The 16,528-nt window shown below is 40.3% G+C and overlaps 1 protein-coding gene across 6 annotated transcripts in view; it reads right to left on the bottom strand.

The window, feature by feature from the left end:
• The window catches only part of ECT2L (epithelial cell transforming 2 like), an 89,877-nt gene that overhangs the window by 53,631 nt on the left and 19,718 nt on the right, over nucleotides 1-16,528 (bottom strand). For 5 of the 6 annotated variants that reach the window (XM_059889587.1, XM_059889586.1, XM_059889590.1 and 2 more), the window contains 2 exons: nucleotides 9,065-9,191; nucleotides 7,800-7,912 (listed from right to left, as the gene is read on the bottom strand). In XM_059889587.1, the coding sequence (XP_059745570.1) occupies nucleotides 7,800-7,912; nucleotides 9,065-9,166 (215 nt within the window). In that variant the 5' untranslated portion in view covers nucleotides 9,167-9,191. Of the gene's footprint in view, nucleotides 1-7,799; nucleotides 7,913-9,064; nucleotides 9,192-16,528 lie in introns of those variants that run through there. The other variant, NM_001191539.1, reaches the window with a different exon arrangement.

The raw sequence follows: 16,528 nt of genomic DNA, 5'->3' as shown, positions 1-16,528 counted from the left end.
TACAGGAAGGTCTGACAGGCTCTCTCCTATTGTGTAAAGGACATCAGTTTGACAACGAGGTGCTTTTTGTTTTTCCAAATCTATCTGGTTCTCTGCTAGATCCTGGAAAGTTGATATGACAAGACAGTGACAAGCAGATAAATGGACTGTTATGGACAACCTTAAAACCTGTTTATCTTCCCTTCTCTTTTCTTAGAGAAGGAAAATCAGGGCAGCTCCAGAGTTGGTGAATTCAAGAACTCAAAGTAGGCAAGGGTCAAGATTTTCTGTATTTTCACTTTGCCTGCTTAGTAGTTTGCTGTGTTCCTCAAGCTTGTTCTCAAGTTGTTCCCAAATGACTGACTACTGTGAGCAGAGCTTTGCACACAACAGAGACCACAGGCTATAGGGCAGATGAAGGCATGTCCTTTCCTCAAGTTCCTTTTTAGGTCCCTTTGAGAGTGAAGAAAATTCTCCCAGAAACTCTAGTAGCCACTCTTTTGTGTTTCCTTCAGCAGAGCCAAGATCCGCATGCCCTTTCCTAAACCAGACACCTCAAGGAGGAGGGAATGGCCATGATTCTGTCCAACTGTGACTTACTCTTTGGGTGTCGGGGTGACCCACCACCCCTGAAGCACAGGATAACTAGGAGGGGGAAGGGCTTTTAGGAAGATGAAGAGGAAGTGGGGAATGGTGTGGGTGGGAGGGTGTGTGATGGACAGTTTCTAGCCCTTTAAACAGGAATTGATGCAAGAAGAGGAAGGATCTCCATCCAGCTGCCCAAATGCCTTATCTACCCAAACTTTATAGCTGCCTATTTTTTTCCTCCCCTTCAGAGCACTTATCTCAGTCCTTTTTCCCTTTACACTTGAGTTATTACATGGAGATATTTCGTAAATGGATAAAAGCGGTTTTAATATCTGGCAGTACAACTCACTAATTTTTTTCTTTATCCTTAAATTTTTCATAGCTGTAATAGTCCATTCTCTTTTCCAGATTAGCTTTAGAATTAGTTTCTCAAAGTTCATAAGAAAATGCTCTTTGGGGATTTGTACTGGGATTGACTTGAATTGAAAGATTTATGTGGAGAGAACTGGTATCTTTAAATATAGCATATCTATCTATTTTCCCACATTTTTTCCTACTGTTCTTTAATACAGATTTCTAATTTCCTTCATAAAGGTCTTGTGCTTATCTTTATAGTTTTATGCAGCACACAAGGGAAGCAGAGCTGGGAGAAGAGAGAGAGAAAGAGCCATGGTAACATTGCTTGAATCTCAGGATCTAGCACAGCCTATAACTTGACAGGCTGTGTCAAATCTTAGGTCATTAAATTTCCTTTTCTTCTTTGTCTTGTTTGAATTCCATTTCTATTATTTGCACTTGAAAGCCTTCTGATCATGACACAGAGAAGGCAGGAAGAAAGATTACAGGTGTTCACTGAACATTTATTATGTATGTAATAAGAGCATCCTCCTTCTGCTTCTAAGATTTTTAGCCATTTAAGTCTTATAGGCAGCCACTTCTACTCTTTAGAAAAATTTATTTATTTTTAGCTGTGCTGTATCTTTGTTGCTGTGTGGGTTTTTCTCTAGTTGTGGCAAGTGGGACCTACTCTAGTTCCGATGCTTGGGCTTCTCATTTCAGTGGCTTCTCTTGCTGTGGAGCAAGAAAACGCTCTAGGGTGTTTTGTGAGCTTCAGAAGTTGCCACACGTGAGCTCAGTAGTCGCAGCTCCCACGCTCTACAGCACAGGGTCAATAGTTGTGGTGTATGGGATTAGTTGTTCTGCCACATGTGGGATCTTCCTGGAATTGAACCCATGTCTCCTGCATTGGCAGGCATTCTTTACCACTGAACCACCAGGGAAGCCCCACTTCTACTCTGACTCTGCCACAACCCTCCTGAAAATTTCTTAAAGAGATTCTTAAATACAGGATAGAGAAAAATAGTCTCCTAAAACCTTGTCTCCATTTTCCAGTAAATTATCTGTGGATTTGACTCTTCCTATGCAAGGGGTAAATGATACTTGGTAAATCTGGAAGCTAATATCATGTACTTTATAAATGACTGGAGTATTATCAGGGCTGCTACATTTGGAAAGCTGTACAGTAAACAAGTTTAGCAGGTGCCATTCACACAGATGACAGAGTGAAACAGCACCCTCTGGAGGTGTGCAATATGTAATGTGTGTTAGTCACTCAGTCATATCTGACTCTGTGTGATCCCATGAACTGTAGCCAGCCAGGCTTATCTGTCCATGGAATTCTCCAGGCAAGAATACTGAAGTGGGTTGCCATACCCTTCTCCAGCAATATGTAATACCCTTAGGTATTATTACTATGCATAATTCCTTCTGGAATCGCTTTATAGAAGTCTTGAATTGATTAAAAATGAAAAGTCTTCAATGAAGCAAAGTATTAATAATATCCTATATTCTAGAACTTGTAATATCTTGAAAAAAAGTCCTTCCTCCTAAAGAATTACCAAAGGAAAGTTTTTTTTTCCTGATTATCTTTTTATTATCATTGTAATAGGAGCGTCTAACACATTTCCATTCATTCAAACAAGTATTTGTTGAGTGGCTACTATGAACCTGATGTTTTAAGTACTAGGGATGGAAAGAGATACCAGAATAAGTCCCTGCACTCATCGAGTTACCTTCTAATGGAATAGGCAGACAGTAAATAAACAAGCAAGTACTACTGTGTATAAAGAATGGCAGGTGGAGCTACACGCTGTGAAGAGAAGTGAAACATTGCAAAAGGAGAAACAGGAAGTGAGGACTTCAAGTGCAGGGGCTTTGCCTAATGTAAGCCAGTGACTTTCTACCACACACTCTTACTCTGTCCCCACCTCTATCCGGTAAAAAAGCTTTGGGTTTAGGTTTCGCCTTTCCTTTTAAACTTCAGGATTTTCTTTCTTGAGGGATTCCCTGGTAGCTCAGCTGGTTAAAAAAAATCCACCTGCCATGCAGGAGACCCCAGTTCGATTCCTGGGTTAGGAAGATTCCCTGGAGAAGGGATGGGCTACTACTCCAGTATTCTTGGCCTTCCCTGGTGGCTCAGCTGGTAAAGAATCTGCCTGCAGTACAGGAGACCTGGGTTTGATTCCTGGGTTGGGAAGATCCCCCTGGAGAGGGAACAGCTACCCACTCCAGTATTCTGGCTTGGAGAATTCCATGGACTGTACAGCTCATATTCTCCTTTCCTTTTAAACTTCAGGATTTTCTTTCTTTGTTTCATCCACCCCTAAAAGCCACCCCCAAAACAAATACTGATATTTCCTGTGGCTGTCCATAACCATTTGATCTATGTGAAAGGGTAGAAATATTGAGTTGGCCAAAAAGTTTGTTTGGGGTTTTTTAGAAGACCCAAATGAACTTTTGGCCAACCCCGTATATCCAGAATATGAGGCTGATGAGAGGGAAGAAGCAGAATGACCCACATTTCTAGACCTGTCTTGGATATTTAGAAAACAATGTATCTCTGAATACTCCTGCCTCCTCTCCACCACCTCCACACAGAAATATCCTCCTTTCAAATGGACGGCAGTAATTCAGCATGATAAAGCTGTTCTGTATTTAAGGATAATCTAGAAGTATGTTGTCTTTGAAAAAGTTTATGCACTAAATTTCCTCAGAGATTACAATTGAAACAAACAACCTAAACTGAGTCCTTCAAGGAACTCCTTGGGCGGGGACGGGGGCGGGGGCGGGGGGCGGTGCGGTGTACTGAGATGAGAGTAAGAGGGGATGTTCCCTCTTATCTATACATGGGTTGGTACATTTTTCTGCCCTCCAGCCCCATTTCCAGGTGATGATGGAGATGAGTGACAAGAGCTAATCTTTATTTGGTTGTGATCTCCCTCTCCCTACACACACACACACACACACACACACACTCCATCCATGTCTTGGGAATGTCATTGTTCAGTAGCTAAGTCATGTCTAACTCTTTGTGACCCCATGAACTGCAGCACACCAGGCTTCCCTGTCCTTCACTATCTCCTGGAATTTGCTCAAACTCGTTCATTGAGTCGGTAATACCATCCAACTATCTCTCTTCTGTCGCCCCCTTCCCCTCTTGTCCTCAATCTTTCCCAGTAACAGAGTCTTTTCCAGTGAATCAACTCTTCACATCAGATGACCAAAGTATTGGAGCTTCAGCTTCAGCATCAGTCCTTCCAATGAATATTCAGGGTTAATTTCCTTTAGAATTGACTGGCTTGATCTCCTTGCTGTCCAAGTGACTCTCAAGTCTTGGGAATGCAGTTACATGAATCATGAATGTTGCCCCACCCACCAGGAAAAGCTACAAGCTTGAACAGCTCCAACCCCAGAATGAAAGGTCTTTGTAGGAGGTATTACCTTTGGCTGAACAGAAGCAATTTGAAACCGGTCCTACCAGTGTGACTAGGGACAGATTCAAAAGTCTCATAGGTTTCTCCAAGCATGACAGACACAAACAGCCAAGTTTCCTTCAAGGAGTCACAGGAAAGGTCAGCCTAGGCAAGAGGCAGGGGGACACCACCACTGGGAATCATCAGACATGTGGCCAGATAAGCATAATGTATGGGAAGTTGGGGAAAATGCCATGATAGAGGTTTGTAAAAATTATGGAGGTGAAAGTTGAGCACAAAGAGGACATCTCTTCCCAGCAGAGATGACATTTAAGTTGAGATGAGAGGGAAAACGTGACAGAGGGAAGGTTTAAGAAGGTGAACCTTTGAAAAATGTCTTTAATATTATAAGAAAAATTCTAAACTCTTAACAACATGGAATATTTATTAGGACAGAAAAATATTAGATATGTGACTACATCTCATAGAGATTAAGGATAAACTTTTAATAAAAACTGTGACAACATATTTCTGGCCAATACTGCAATAGCCTATTTAAGTTTTATAACTGCCTGAATTAAAACAAAGTTATTCAGAAATTATAAAACAAAGCATCTCAAACTTTGGCTTCTCTGTCTTGAAAACAAGGTATTACACAAAAATAACTGAGCTTACATACAAAGTATTCAGGCATTCAAATAACACTAAATTCTCTCATTTAGTCACAAGCTTATTCATAGTTACGAGAGAATAGAGACTAGAGGAGTAAACAAAATTCAGAAGAAGCAATAGTTAAAAGTTGATTCCAGTGTTACCATTTGACTCAGCAATTCCATTTCTAGCTATACACCTAAAAGAAATAAGCATCCATAGAGAAGAACTTATAAAGTGATATTTACAGCAGCATTGTTTACAGCAGTCAAAATGTGGAAACAACCCAAATTCCATCAACTGGTGAATAAATAAAATATGGCATATCCATATTATGGAGTATTATTTCATGATAAAAATGAAAGTACTGATAAATGCTATAAAATAGGTAAACCTTGAGAACATTATAATTTATGAAAGTAGGCAGTCATAAAAGGCCACATATTGTATGAATCCATTCATATGAAAAGTTTAGAATAGGCAAATTTATAGAGAAAGAAAAGAAATTAGTGGTTGCATATGGAATTGGAGGAATTGGAATTGGCTGGAATTGGAGGGGGTTTAGAATGGACAGTGATTCCTAATAGAAAGGGGGTTTCTTTTGTGGTTGATGGATATGTTCTAAACTTAGATTGTGCTGATGGTTGCCCAACTCGGGGAATGTATGAAATCCACTGAATTGTGCCCTTCTAATGGATGAGTTTTATGTATGTGGATTACATTTCAATAATGATGCTTTAAAATTTATTGCATTAACTTTAGGCTAAAAATGAAAATGAGTTGGGCTTTTAGATTTACTTAAAATCAAGCATAGCTCAAATTAGATTAGACCATCCGCACATGGTATCTGCAGCTGTCTGGAAGAGAGAAGAAATGACTGACCAAAAAAGATGGGAGGAAGTAGTGTAAGAGAGACTTCATCCAGACTGTGGGGAATGAACTGACTGATGCTCACCAACAAAAACCACCACTGCAAATTAAAGATTCTGGTTTCAAGATGCCAAACCCAGAGACTAGAAATTGATATACAACTTCCCCTGAAGTCACTAGCCCAGAGCATGTAATAACAGCTTCACGGGACTATGAAATACACACAGCTCTGCAGAAACTGCTGTCCAACAAAGCAGAGAAATTTCAATGAACCTGTTAGTTCTATATCCCTGTCCTAGAGAAAGAAGAATTCAGGTACCAGACAATGGATGAAGTTTCCAGAGAAAAAATGTCAAGCCTAATGTTAATGAGCCTCAAAATATACTACAAGATCACTAATGACCTCCAGTGGTTACAACTAAAATTGCTCACTTTGTGATGCATGAGGCTAGAACACGATGGCTCACAAAGCAATTATGGATATAAGGGTTTGGTCTATTATTTTCTTATCTTGAAAGCTGCAAAGCTGGAGCCAAAGGAAACCTAGCCAATGACTACCATAAGAATGTCCCTTACCCATGATTTTTAAGCATTGACTGAAGATCCTCTTTATTGTGACCTGTCTTTGCAGCCTCTTTCAACACAGTCTGTTAATGGGAGAAGATGGCTGTCTCCCTCCAGTGACTCTTTCAGGGATAATCCATTTCGGGCCCAGGATGCACAGAAAGCTGACAGTGGAGAAGGTGAGTTAATAGGCAGAAGAGAAGAAATGCTTGATTGAAAGAAATGGGGCAGGCAGAAGGGTTAGAAAGAGTGAGAAGCAGATGCTATAAACTAAAATTAGCCAGCTTGGTCTTGCACAACTCTTAGGTACTTTCTGGTAACTACCTAAGAATTTCAAAGGTTTGCCTGTCCTCCCAACCTCACCACTTCATGTAGCCGCCTCTGTGGGCTTGATGAAATCCCAGCTCTCTGACCCTTGGGTGAAAGGTTCACTCAACTGAGAAATAACAGTGTTCCAGAAACAGGATTCTATCACTACCCTTGTTGCCCTAAGGCTTTCAGAGATTCCACAGGCAGACAAGGCCATATTTTGGGAGATGAATCCATCCTTATAAGCCTGGTTGGATTCTTCAACCAGGTCCAGGCGTGCCAGAGGGCGCTCTAGAATATCTTGGTCAGTTCACATACCTGAATACCTTTAATTTCACCAAAGACAGGCCATTTCTAGCATTCATCTGGCAAGCTATGCCACAAGTTGCTCTGAGAAAAACTAATGTCTGATATTTGATATGCTACTTAGCAATGTATCTGGTAATAACTAAGGCATTTTAACCTTTTCAATATAGTGGCTAGCTAACCAACCCAAGAGTACTAACTCTTGATTAGAACACTAGCTGCCCCTGGGTGTAATTGCAGTGAACACTTTCACATATCACACCAGCCGTGCTGGAGTATTTTAAAATAAATTACAGATATAATAGGATGTAAGGGAAACAATTAAAAACCAAGACTTTTCAGTCATCGGTAATCACTGCTGTACAAGTCCTGCCTATATTTCTAAATGTGGCTGCCACTGTCACTTCTCAGGTATTTTTTAGATCCATCTACTCATGTAACAAATATTTTGGAGCACCTACTTGAAATACCTTATCTGATAGTTTCAAGGAGAACTTAATATAATAAGAGATTGTTAAAGATTCACTGGCTGAAGCTATTCATAAGTTTTTGCAAAAGTTTTTTGCAAAAACCAAATATCCCACTATGGTATGAAGGTGTTCAAGTTCCCTAAGTATCCATTTCATCCTCAAAGAGGAAGCAGCACTAGAAAAGATTGTTTATAAACCTTAAAATATCAATTGTGTTGTTTTTCTTTAGGGAAAAGAGAAACTCTTTAAGGTTATATGATCATTGTATAATATTTTCTTTAAGATAATTACATCACTAGGCTACATTTACCTTAGTTGTGATTTAGTGCATCGTAAAAAAATCGTGAATAAGAATTCTTGACGTTGCTTGTTAGTCCAGAGATCAAACCAGTGACTTATAAGAGCAACTCTTTCCTGAAAGAGCTACAAGTTGGGGGAGAAATGACATTTCAACATATTCTAAGTTGCTAAGCAAGACATAAGCAACCTAACAATCTCACAGCTAATATTTGCTTTGCACGTTACAGTTCATAAAGCACTTTCACATTAGTAAGGGTCTTTCCCTTCAGCTTAAACTGCTTTTTATCCAGGGATGCAGGCAAGCCCAGGCTTGCTGGGTAGGCAGGTGGGAAAGGCTGGAGGGGACGTAATTACAGAGGTGCCCAAGGAGGGCACAAAGAAGTAATGAATCCTCACTCTTGTCTCTACCTAAACTAGTGTGGTCCGGAGAAACAGATCGCAAACATTTCATCTTGAAAATACATACCAGTTACTTGCTTAATTGTGAAAACAGGGCCATGTGGAGTAGGTGTGATTTTACTAAGCCAGAGTCCTACATTTTTATAACACCCACCAAAATGAAAGTTAATAAATATTACTGAATAGCCTTTGTTAGGAGTGTCTCCACAAAAGACACACCAGGACCAGTGTGCCCCCAAACCAGGACCTCAGTCCAGGTTGGCTTAGATGACATATATAAACTCATTGGTATTATTACTAGTCAGGCTTTGGTCCCAGCCCGTCTGGTCTCTTTCTTTTGTGAACGAGCATGGGCCACGTTTGAGCTCTGAGTACCCAGGCAGCCTCCTTCTCTGTGGAGGTCTGGCAGAGCTGCCTGGGCCATTCAGTGACTACCTCTCAAATTACCTTTCAAAGGACGGGGAATCCTCAGGCCCCAGGGAACTGTGCAGTAGGCACAAGAGGGAAGAGAAAATTAAAGAAACACACACACTAATGCTCTCACCACCAAACACACACCAAATGCAAACACACACCAAAACACCACCCTTACAGCAATCAGGGTGTGTCCTGGAGGTTTCTATTTTGTTTCCTGAGGTATAAACAAGACAAAAGTGGGGGCAGGTCTTGTGCCTTCCATAAAACTGGAGTTGTGAACTGGGCTAAAGAGAGATTATCTTTGGGGCAGACAAATGTATGTTCATTTCTGTTTCAAGTGACTCAAAAACTAAGTTCTTACAAGCATTTAATTTAAATATGGTAACAGGAGACCCAATATATCACAGTAAAAGTCACCCTAGAATTTAATCTTATCTTATTCTAGAATATGCGACTCACCTGTCGATTTAATGACTTGTTGCTGAAAGGTGTCCAGGCACTGAATCTTGTGTGGAAGCTCTCCATTTCCAGGCTTTCGCTGGGAGAATTCCCAGCTGACATCTCAGCAAATTATTTTTGTCCAGTCCTAGAAAATATACATTGATTTCAATAAATGTTTAATTAAGATCACCTAGATCCAGTATATCAATGCTGTCCTTATAGGAATAATAGAATTACAGCAATTCATCCATATATATTTTTATATAAATATAATTAGAACTATATATATATATGTCCATACAAATATGCACAGGGAGTTCATGAACTCTAAATCATTAAAATTATTCTCTCCTCAACTACTTGGACTGAAATATGAATCCAAACCAGAGTTGTTTTTTACTTTGCTGGGAAACTGACTCAAAAAGTGGAATGATTCTTTACTAGCCATGAATACTAACTTTTTTTTCCCCTGCAATCTGAAAAGCTCAAAGAGGATGCATCCCACGAGTCCCCTACCCCTACCCAGCTTTTAAAGGCATAAGTCAGAGGATAAGGAGAGAAAAAATAGATTAATATATTAATGATCTATTGCTGCATGGAAAATTATCCTAAAATTTAACAGCTCAAAACAACTGTTATTATTATCTCAAAGTTCCTGGGGGTCAGAAATCCACACACAACCTAGTTGGGTATAGTATTGTTAAGGTATTAGATCTGCCATTACAAAATACCACAGATTGGGGTGGAAATGGGGCATGAATAATAGAAGTTTATTTTCTCACAGTTCTGGAGGCTGAAAGTCTAAGATCTACATGCTGTTTCTGGTGAGGCCTCTCTTCCTGTCTTGCAGCAGCAGCCTTTCTGCTGTGTTCACACAAGGCCTTCATTTTGAGCACATGTGGGTTTGGGGTGATGGTGGGGGTGCACTCTGGTATCTCTTCCTCTTCTTATAAGGACATCAGTCCAATTGGATTAAGGACTCCAACCTTATAAACTCTTTTAAGTTTTATTACCTCTTTATAGGCTCCATCTCCAAATATAGTCATAATGGGGGTTGGGGCTTTGGCATGTCAGTTTTGCGCGGACATAATTCAGTCCATAAGGGGTCCCTCTGCTTCACAGTCTCCCATAGGCTGCAATCAAGGTGTTGGCGAGGACTCCAGTCTTATTTGAAGGGTTTTTTAAACTTATTTGCCTGTGCCAGGTCTTCACGGTAGCACATGGAATCTTTGATGCGGCATGGGGGATCTAGTTCCCTGACCAGGGATCAAACCCAGGCCCCCTGCATTAGGAGCATGGAGTAGCCACTGGACCACCACGGAAGTCCCTCATGTGAAGGATTTGTAGCTCATTCCTGTGGTTGAAGCCAGGTTTCAGTTGCTCATGAGCTGTTGGGTGGAGGAATCCCTTGTTTTCCTTGCCACATGGGCTTCTCCATAGGGCAATTCATATGGCAGTTGGCTTCCATCAGAGTAAGCAAATGAAAAAGCAAGAGAGGACACACAGAGGGAAGCACAGGTTCTTTGTAACCTCAGAAGCGGTATCCTTTTGCTCTATTCTATTAGGTAACAGAAAGTAGCTAGGTCCAGGCCACATTCAAGGGGAGTGGATTATACAAGAGTAATTAAAAAAAAAAAAAAGAGTAATACAGTCTACCACAGTTAACCCTTTGGGTCAACCTCCTTCCTTTCCTATGTGCAGAACATACTCATCTACTCCCTAAAACAGACAACTCTAAAGTTACATCTCAACAATATTTTCTTTTTTTTTCACCAATATTTTTAGCTTAGATTCCAGGAGATAGAAATGATTCATAATAGTCATGACAGACCAAGATATACTCTTGACCTACAGATCTCTGAACTAAAAAGAAAAGTTATCTAGCCTAGCCCATACACACACTATGCATGCATGCTCAGTCATATCTGACTCTTTGTGACACTATGGACTGTAGCCCACCAGGCTCATCTGTCCATGGGATTTCCCAGGCAAGAATACTGGAGTGGGTTTCCATTTCCTACTCCAGGGGACCTTCTTGAGCCAGGGATGGAACCCAGGTCTCCAGCATTGCAGGCAGATTCTTTACCACTGAGCTACCTGGGAAGCCCCTATACATACAAGATACATATGAAATGGTAGAACAATAAAAGGACAACTGCAATAAGTAGTCAACTATGTAAAGTTTAAAAATAAAATAAAATTAAAAAAAAAAAGTATTCCCATTTGTAAAGGATAAGAATGGTATATAAAAGAGTTAATCCATAGCAATTCTGAGATCCAGCTGTAAAGGCTGGATCTCAATTGTCATTTTTAGTCTCAATAACATTCTCTTTTAGACCATGTAGGTGACTCCTTTGACAATACTGATTTCTTAATAATTTATTTAAAATTATTTGAATTCAGGAAGTGCTATGTTCACAACTGTTTAGAGACTTGTCTCTGTCTTTCTGTATAGTCAAAACTATGGTTTTTCTGGTAGTCATGTACAGATGTGAGAGTTGGACAGTAAAGAAGGCTGAGGGCCAAAGGATTGATGCTTTTGAACTTTGGTGCTGAAGAAGACTCTTGAGAGTCCCTTGGACAGCAAGGAGATCAAACTAGTCAATCCTAAATTAAATAAATCCTGAATATTCACTGGAAGGACTGATGCTGAAGTTGAAGCGCCTATACTTTGGCCACCTGATGTGAAGACCCAACTCACTGGAAAAGACCCTGATGCTGAGAAAGACTGAAGAAAGGAGGAGAAGGGGGCAACAGAAGATAAAATGGTTGGATGGCATCCCTGACTCAATGGACGTGAGTTTGAGCAAGCTCTGGGAGATAGTAAAGGATGGGGAAGCCTAGCATGCTACAGTTCATGGGGTTGCAAAGAGTCGGATACAACTTAGCCACTGAACAACAACTATGAGCCTAATCAGACTTTCCTTAGGAAGAACCAAACTCTAAGTCTCCTCTTCTTGAGATATGCTCCCAACTGTGAAAGTATTTGCTGGTACCACCTTATTCCATTCAGAGATCCTAACAGTGGTGTGACAGCCATTTTCTTCTTGACTTGGTCTTGCTGTGATGCCGAGTTTTAAGCAGCCTTTGTTTCTCAAAGGATTTCTCTATTGCTTCTCTGCTAGTTGAATGTGTGACTCAGTTACACCTCCACTCAGTTACAGGTATCTGAGTTTTTTTGTTGTCTCTGAATGTTTTTTCATTTCTGCTTGCAAACCAGACAAATTTTTTCTTCTGAGTTCCTTTAATTCTGGTAGTACCTTGGCAAATGCAGCCAGTAATACAGACTCATTATAATAAGTCATTTCTACCTCTTTGCATAAAGTATAAGCTTATTAGTTATATAACATGCTCTTTAAGCTATTCTAGAATATAGTTCTACAAATTTTTTTGGTGACATGGATTGCTAACAGTCCAAGTTCCCAATAACAATTTCATGCTGCTATAGTGGATGTTAATGCCACATAATTTGGAATATATTGATGCTGGTATGGCAGTACCCTACTCCTGGATCCAATATTTGTACCTACAAAACACTTAAGGAAAAAAATATCAATTGAACTTATTAAAGATAATAGAAAATTGGGAATTATTTCCAAGTTCTTCTATGAAGTCAACATAATCTTAACACCAAAACCCAACAAAGACCTTACAAGAGAGGAATATTATAGGTTTATTATCATAAACATAATCCTAAAATAAAAATCCTCATCAAAATATTAGAACACCAAACACACCAATATATGAAAAAGTTAACATATCACCACCAATTTGGACTGATTCTTGGAGCATAAATTTAGTTTGATATTACAAAATCAATGTATTTATCATCTACCGGGGTCCAGCCCTGGTGGATCCAGGAAATTTGAAGCAGGGACAGCGTCAGAGAGGATCAGGAAACAATTGCTTAATTAAATGTTAATTAAGGATATAAAGAGTGGTTAAATAAGGATAGCTCAGTGAGGAAATTCAGTGGAGAAAAGAGGCTGAATAATTCAGCCAGAAGGTGAGAGAAAGAACGACATGGGGAGACCAAGTTTCGGTGAACAAGGCCCGCACTTTATTTTCCAAAGTAGTTTTTATACTTTAAGTTATGCATAGAGGATTATGGGGGAAGGGGTAGAGTCATGCACTAAGCCAGGCTTTCTTCCTGCAAACTTATCATATGCAAAAGTTTAGGTGATTTGCATCATCTTCTGGCCCAGAGGCCTGTTAACATTTTAAGACCCTTTCTTCAGAAAACTTATTTTTCTCTAAAGGTGATTAGTCAGGCGCCACCCTCCAAAAGCATTAAAGTTGCATTCCTATAGGGCAAAGGTGTGGTGGGCTATAACAAGAAAAAGAATTAACTCAAGGGTCCAAGGTTACAAACATTAAAGCTACTACTTACACCAATTATATTAATCAATACACTGCCAGGGACACAGCAGGTAAGGGATATGGAGATTTAGCAGCAAACATTAGCCCAACAAGTGAAAAAACCTTCACCAATACAATTTCTAATCAATCTTTTAACTGCTCAAAGGAATCTGTATTTAGACAGTTTAGAACATCTCATGCCTCTCACAGTTCTCACAGTTGGGAGGCTCTGAGCAATCACATGTGGCCGGAAAAACCTATTCAGAGGCAGGCTAGAGGACTTCCAAAGGAGTTTGTAGGTTGAAACACTATCACACCCAGGAACTTTATTAACTGGAGCTGTAAGTTAACTCTTTTTTTCAGAGAGAGGTAGTGAGGGACAGCCCCCCGTAAAGTCAGAGGTGTAGGTGAGAGCACAAAGCAGAAAGTAGGCAGACTCTGGTTTTGGGGGTAGATGCTCGAGAATTTCCAGGGGGACTCCTGAGGCTCAATCCCGCCTTTGCGTATGCCGAGCCTCCTTCCTCATGACCTTTGCCACGGGCAGAGTTCCTCACGCTGGCTCCCGGCAGTGATAGAATTCCAGTCCAGATCCTGAAAGATGATGCTGTGAAAGCGCTGCACTCAATATGCCGGGAGATGGCTCCCAGCAATCATCGATAAAACAAAGGAGAAAATCATAAAAATCTCAGTAAATACAGAAAGTGCATTTTTTTCCAGTTGTTCCATGTGGCATGCAGGATCTTAGTTCCTCAACCAGGAATCGAAACTGTGCCCCTGCAGTGGAAGCACAGAGCCCGAACCAGTGAACCACCAGGGAACTCCTCCAAAAGTGCATTTGATAAGCTCCAACTCCCATTCTTAACCACCATAAAAGTCTTACCAATCTGGATGAACTTGGATGAAACTTTGGGTGTACTGGGATGGAGTAATTGTATTCTGCTTGTGAAAGGCATGTGAATCACGATCAGAGGGTGGGTCGTATATTGTCTGTAGCTGTGGCCAAGAATAATTGCTCCCATCCCAGTTCTTCCATCAAGAAGTAGAGTCTTATTGACCTTCTTCCCCTTATATCTGAACTAGCACTGCCTTATTTTAACCACTAGAATGTTGTGGAAGTGATGGTTAATGACTTCTGGTCCTAGGCCTTAAGACTTGCTTTCTCTTTTTGTACTCTTGACATGTAGCTTCCATGTAAATAAGCTTAGGCTAGATTACTGAGTAAGGAAAGACCACATGAAAAGACAGGTTGAACCCAGCCCCCAGCTTTTCAGCCACCCAAGTCAGAGTACCTGGTGTGTAAATGAAGCCAACTCAGGCATTCCAGTTCCAATTGAGCTCCTAGGTAAATGCAACCATATGAATGACTCCAGCCTATAAAAGAAGTGGAGGACTTACCTTGTGGTACAGTAGATAAGAATCTGCCTGCCAGTGCAGAGGATATGGGTTCGATCCTTGGTCGGGGAACATTCTACATGCTGCAGAGCAACTAAGCCTGTGTGCCACAACTACTAAGCCCTCACTATAGAGCTCCAACTACTGAAGCCTGCAAGCTCTAGGGCCCAGAAGCCACAACTACTGAGCCTGTGCTGCAACTACTGAAGCCTGTGTACCTAGAGTCTGTGCTCTGCAACGAGAGAAACCACCACAATGAGAAGCCCACACACCACAATGAAGAGTAGCCCCACTTGCAGCAAATAGAGAAAGCCCAAGAGTAGCAATGAGACCTAGCACAACCAAAAATAAATAATTAATCGTGAAAAAGAGGAAGTGTACCTGTCCAGATGAATTGTGAACCCAGAGAATTGTGAAAGACAATGATTCCTGTTTCAAATTTGGGGATGCTTTGTTATCCAGCACAGACTGACAAAGCTGTTGGTGAACATCCAAAACTCTACAGCTGGTGGAAGTGTAAATTAGTATAAGTGCTTTGAAAAACTGTTTGGCATTATTTCCTAAAGTTGAAAATATGGATACAGTTGACTCAACAGAAAAACATGCACATATAAACCAAATATATCCACAAGAGTATTCATAGCTGCACTGGATAGCTCCAAACTGGAAACAACCCAAGCATCCATCAGTAGTTGAATGGATAAATATATTGTCATATATTCATGCAATAAAATGCTATAGATCAATGAACAGACTGCTGCTACACACATCAATATGCACAAATCACACATCATAAGACATTAAAAAAAGGAAGCTGGAACAAAATGATACATTTTGTGTAGTCTCATTTATACGAAGTTCTACACTGTAGTGTTCAAAGTCAGGATAGTGGTTATCTTTAGTGAGGACTTCCCTGGTGGCTCAAACGGTAAAGAGTCTGTCTACAATGCAGGAGACCTGGGTTCGATTCCTGGGTCGGGAAGATCCCTTGGAGAAGAAAATGGCAATCCACTCCAGTACTGTTGCCTAGAAAATCCCATGGACAGAGGAGCCTGATAGGCTACAGTCCATCGGGTTGCAAAGAGTCGGACACGACTGAGCAACTTCACTTTCCTGTCCTTTTCCTTTAGTGAGGAAAGAGATGGGAATGACTAGAAGGGATATGAGAAGGGATTTTGGGGTGATGGTACTGATCGAAGAGTGGGACCCTAGGTGAATCCACTTCATAATTTATTGAGTATTTACCCTTAGGACTTACATATTTTTCTATCTTCTATTTCAATTAAGTTTTAAAAAAATAATATCAAACATTACTAATTTCCTAGGAAAAAAATAAAAGTACAACTGTATAAAGAAAATTAGAAAACTTTACTGAAAAACAACTTTTAAAGAACTAAATAAATGGAGAGACATGTTTGATTCATGTATTAGAGATTCAGAAAAATGAAGAAACTAATTCACTCAAATTGATCTACAGATTCAATGGAATCTTAAAAAAAAAAAAAATCCCAAAGAGATATTGTGGGGGGTGTGTGTGTGTGTGTGTGTGTGTGTGTAACTTGAAAAGCTGAGTCTAAAATATTCATGGAAGTTTAAAGGACTAAAGTTGGGAATTCCCTGGCAGTCCAGTGGTTAGGACTCCACACTTTCACTGCTGTGGGCCTGGGTTTAATCCCTTTTTGGGGAACTAAGATCCCATAAGCCACGTGGCATGTCCAAAAAATAAAGGGC

This window comes from Bos taurus, chromosome 9 (genome assembly GCF_002263795.3).
Source record: "Bos taurus isolate L1 Dominette 01449 registration number 42190680 breed Hereford chromosome 9, ARS-UCD2.0, whole genome shotgun sequence".
NCBI lineage: Eukaryota > Metazoa > Chordata > Mammalia > Artiodactyla > Bovidae > Bos > Bos taurus.
Note: the sequence above shows the minus strand (reverse complement) of the source record. Positions and strands in the feature narration are given on the sequence as shown.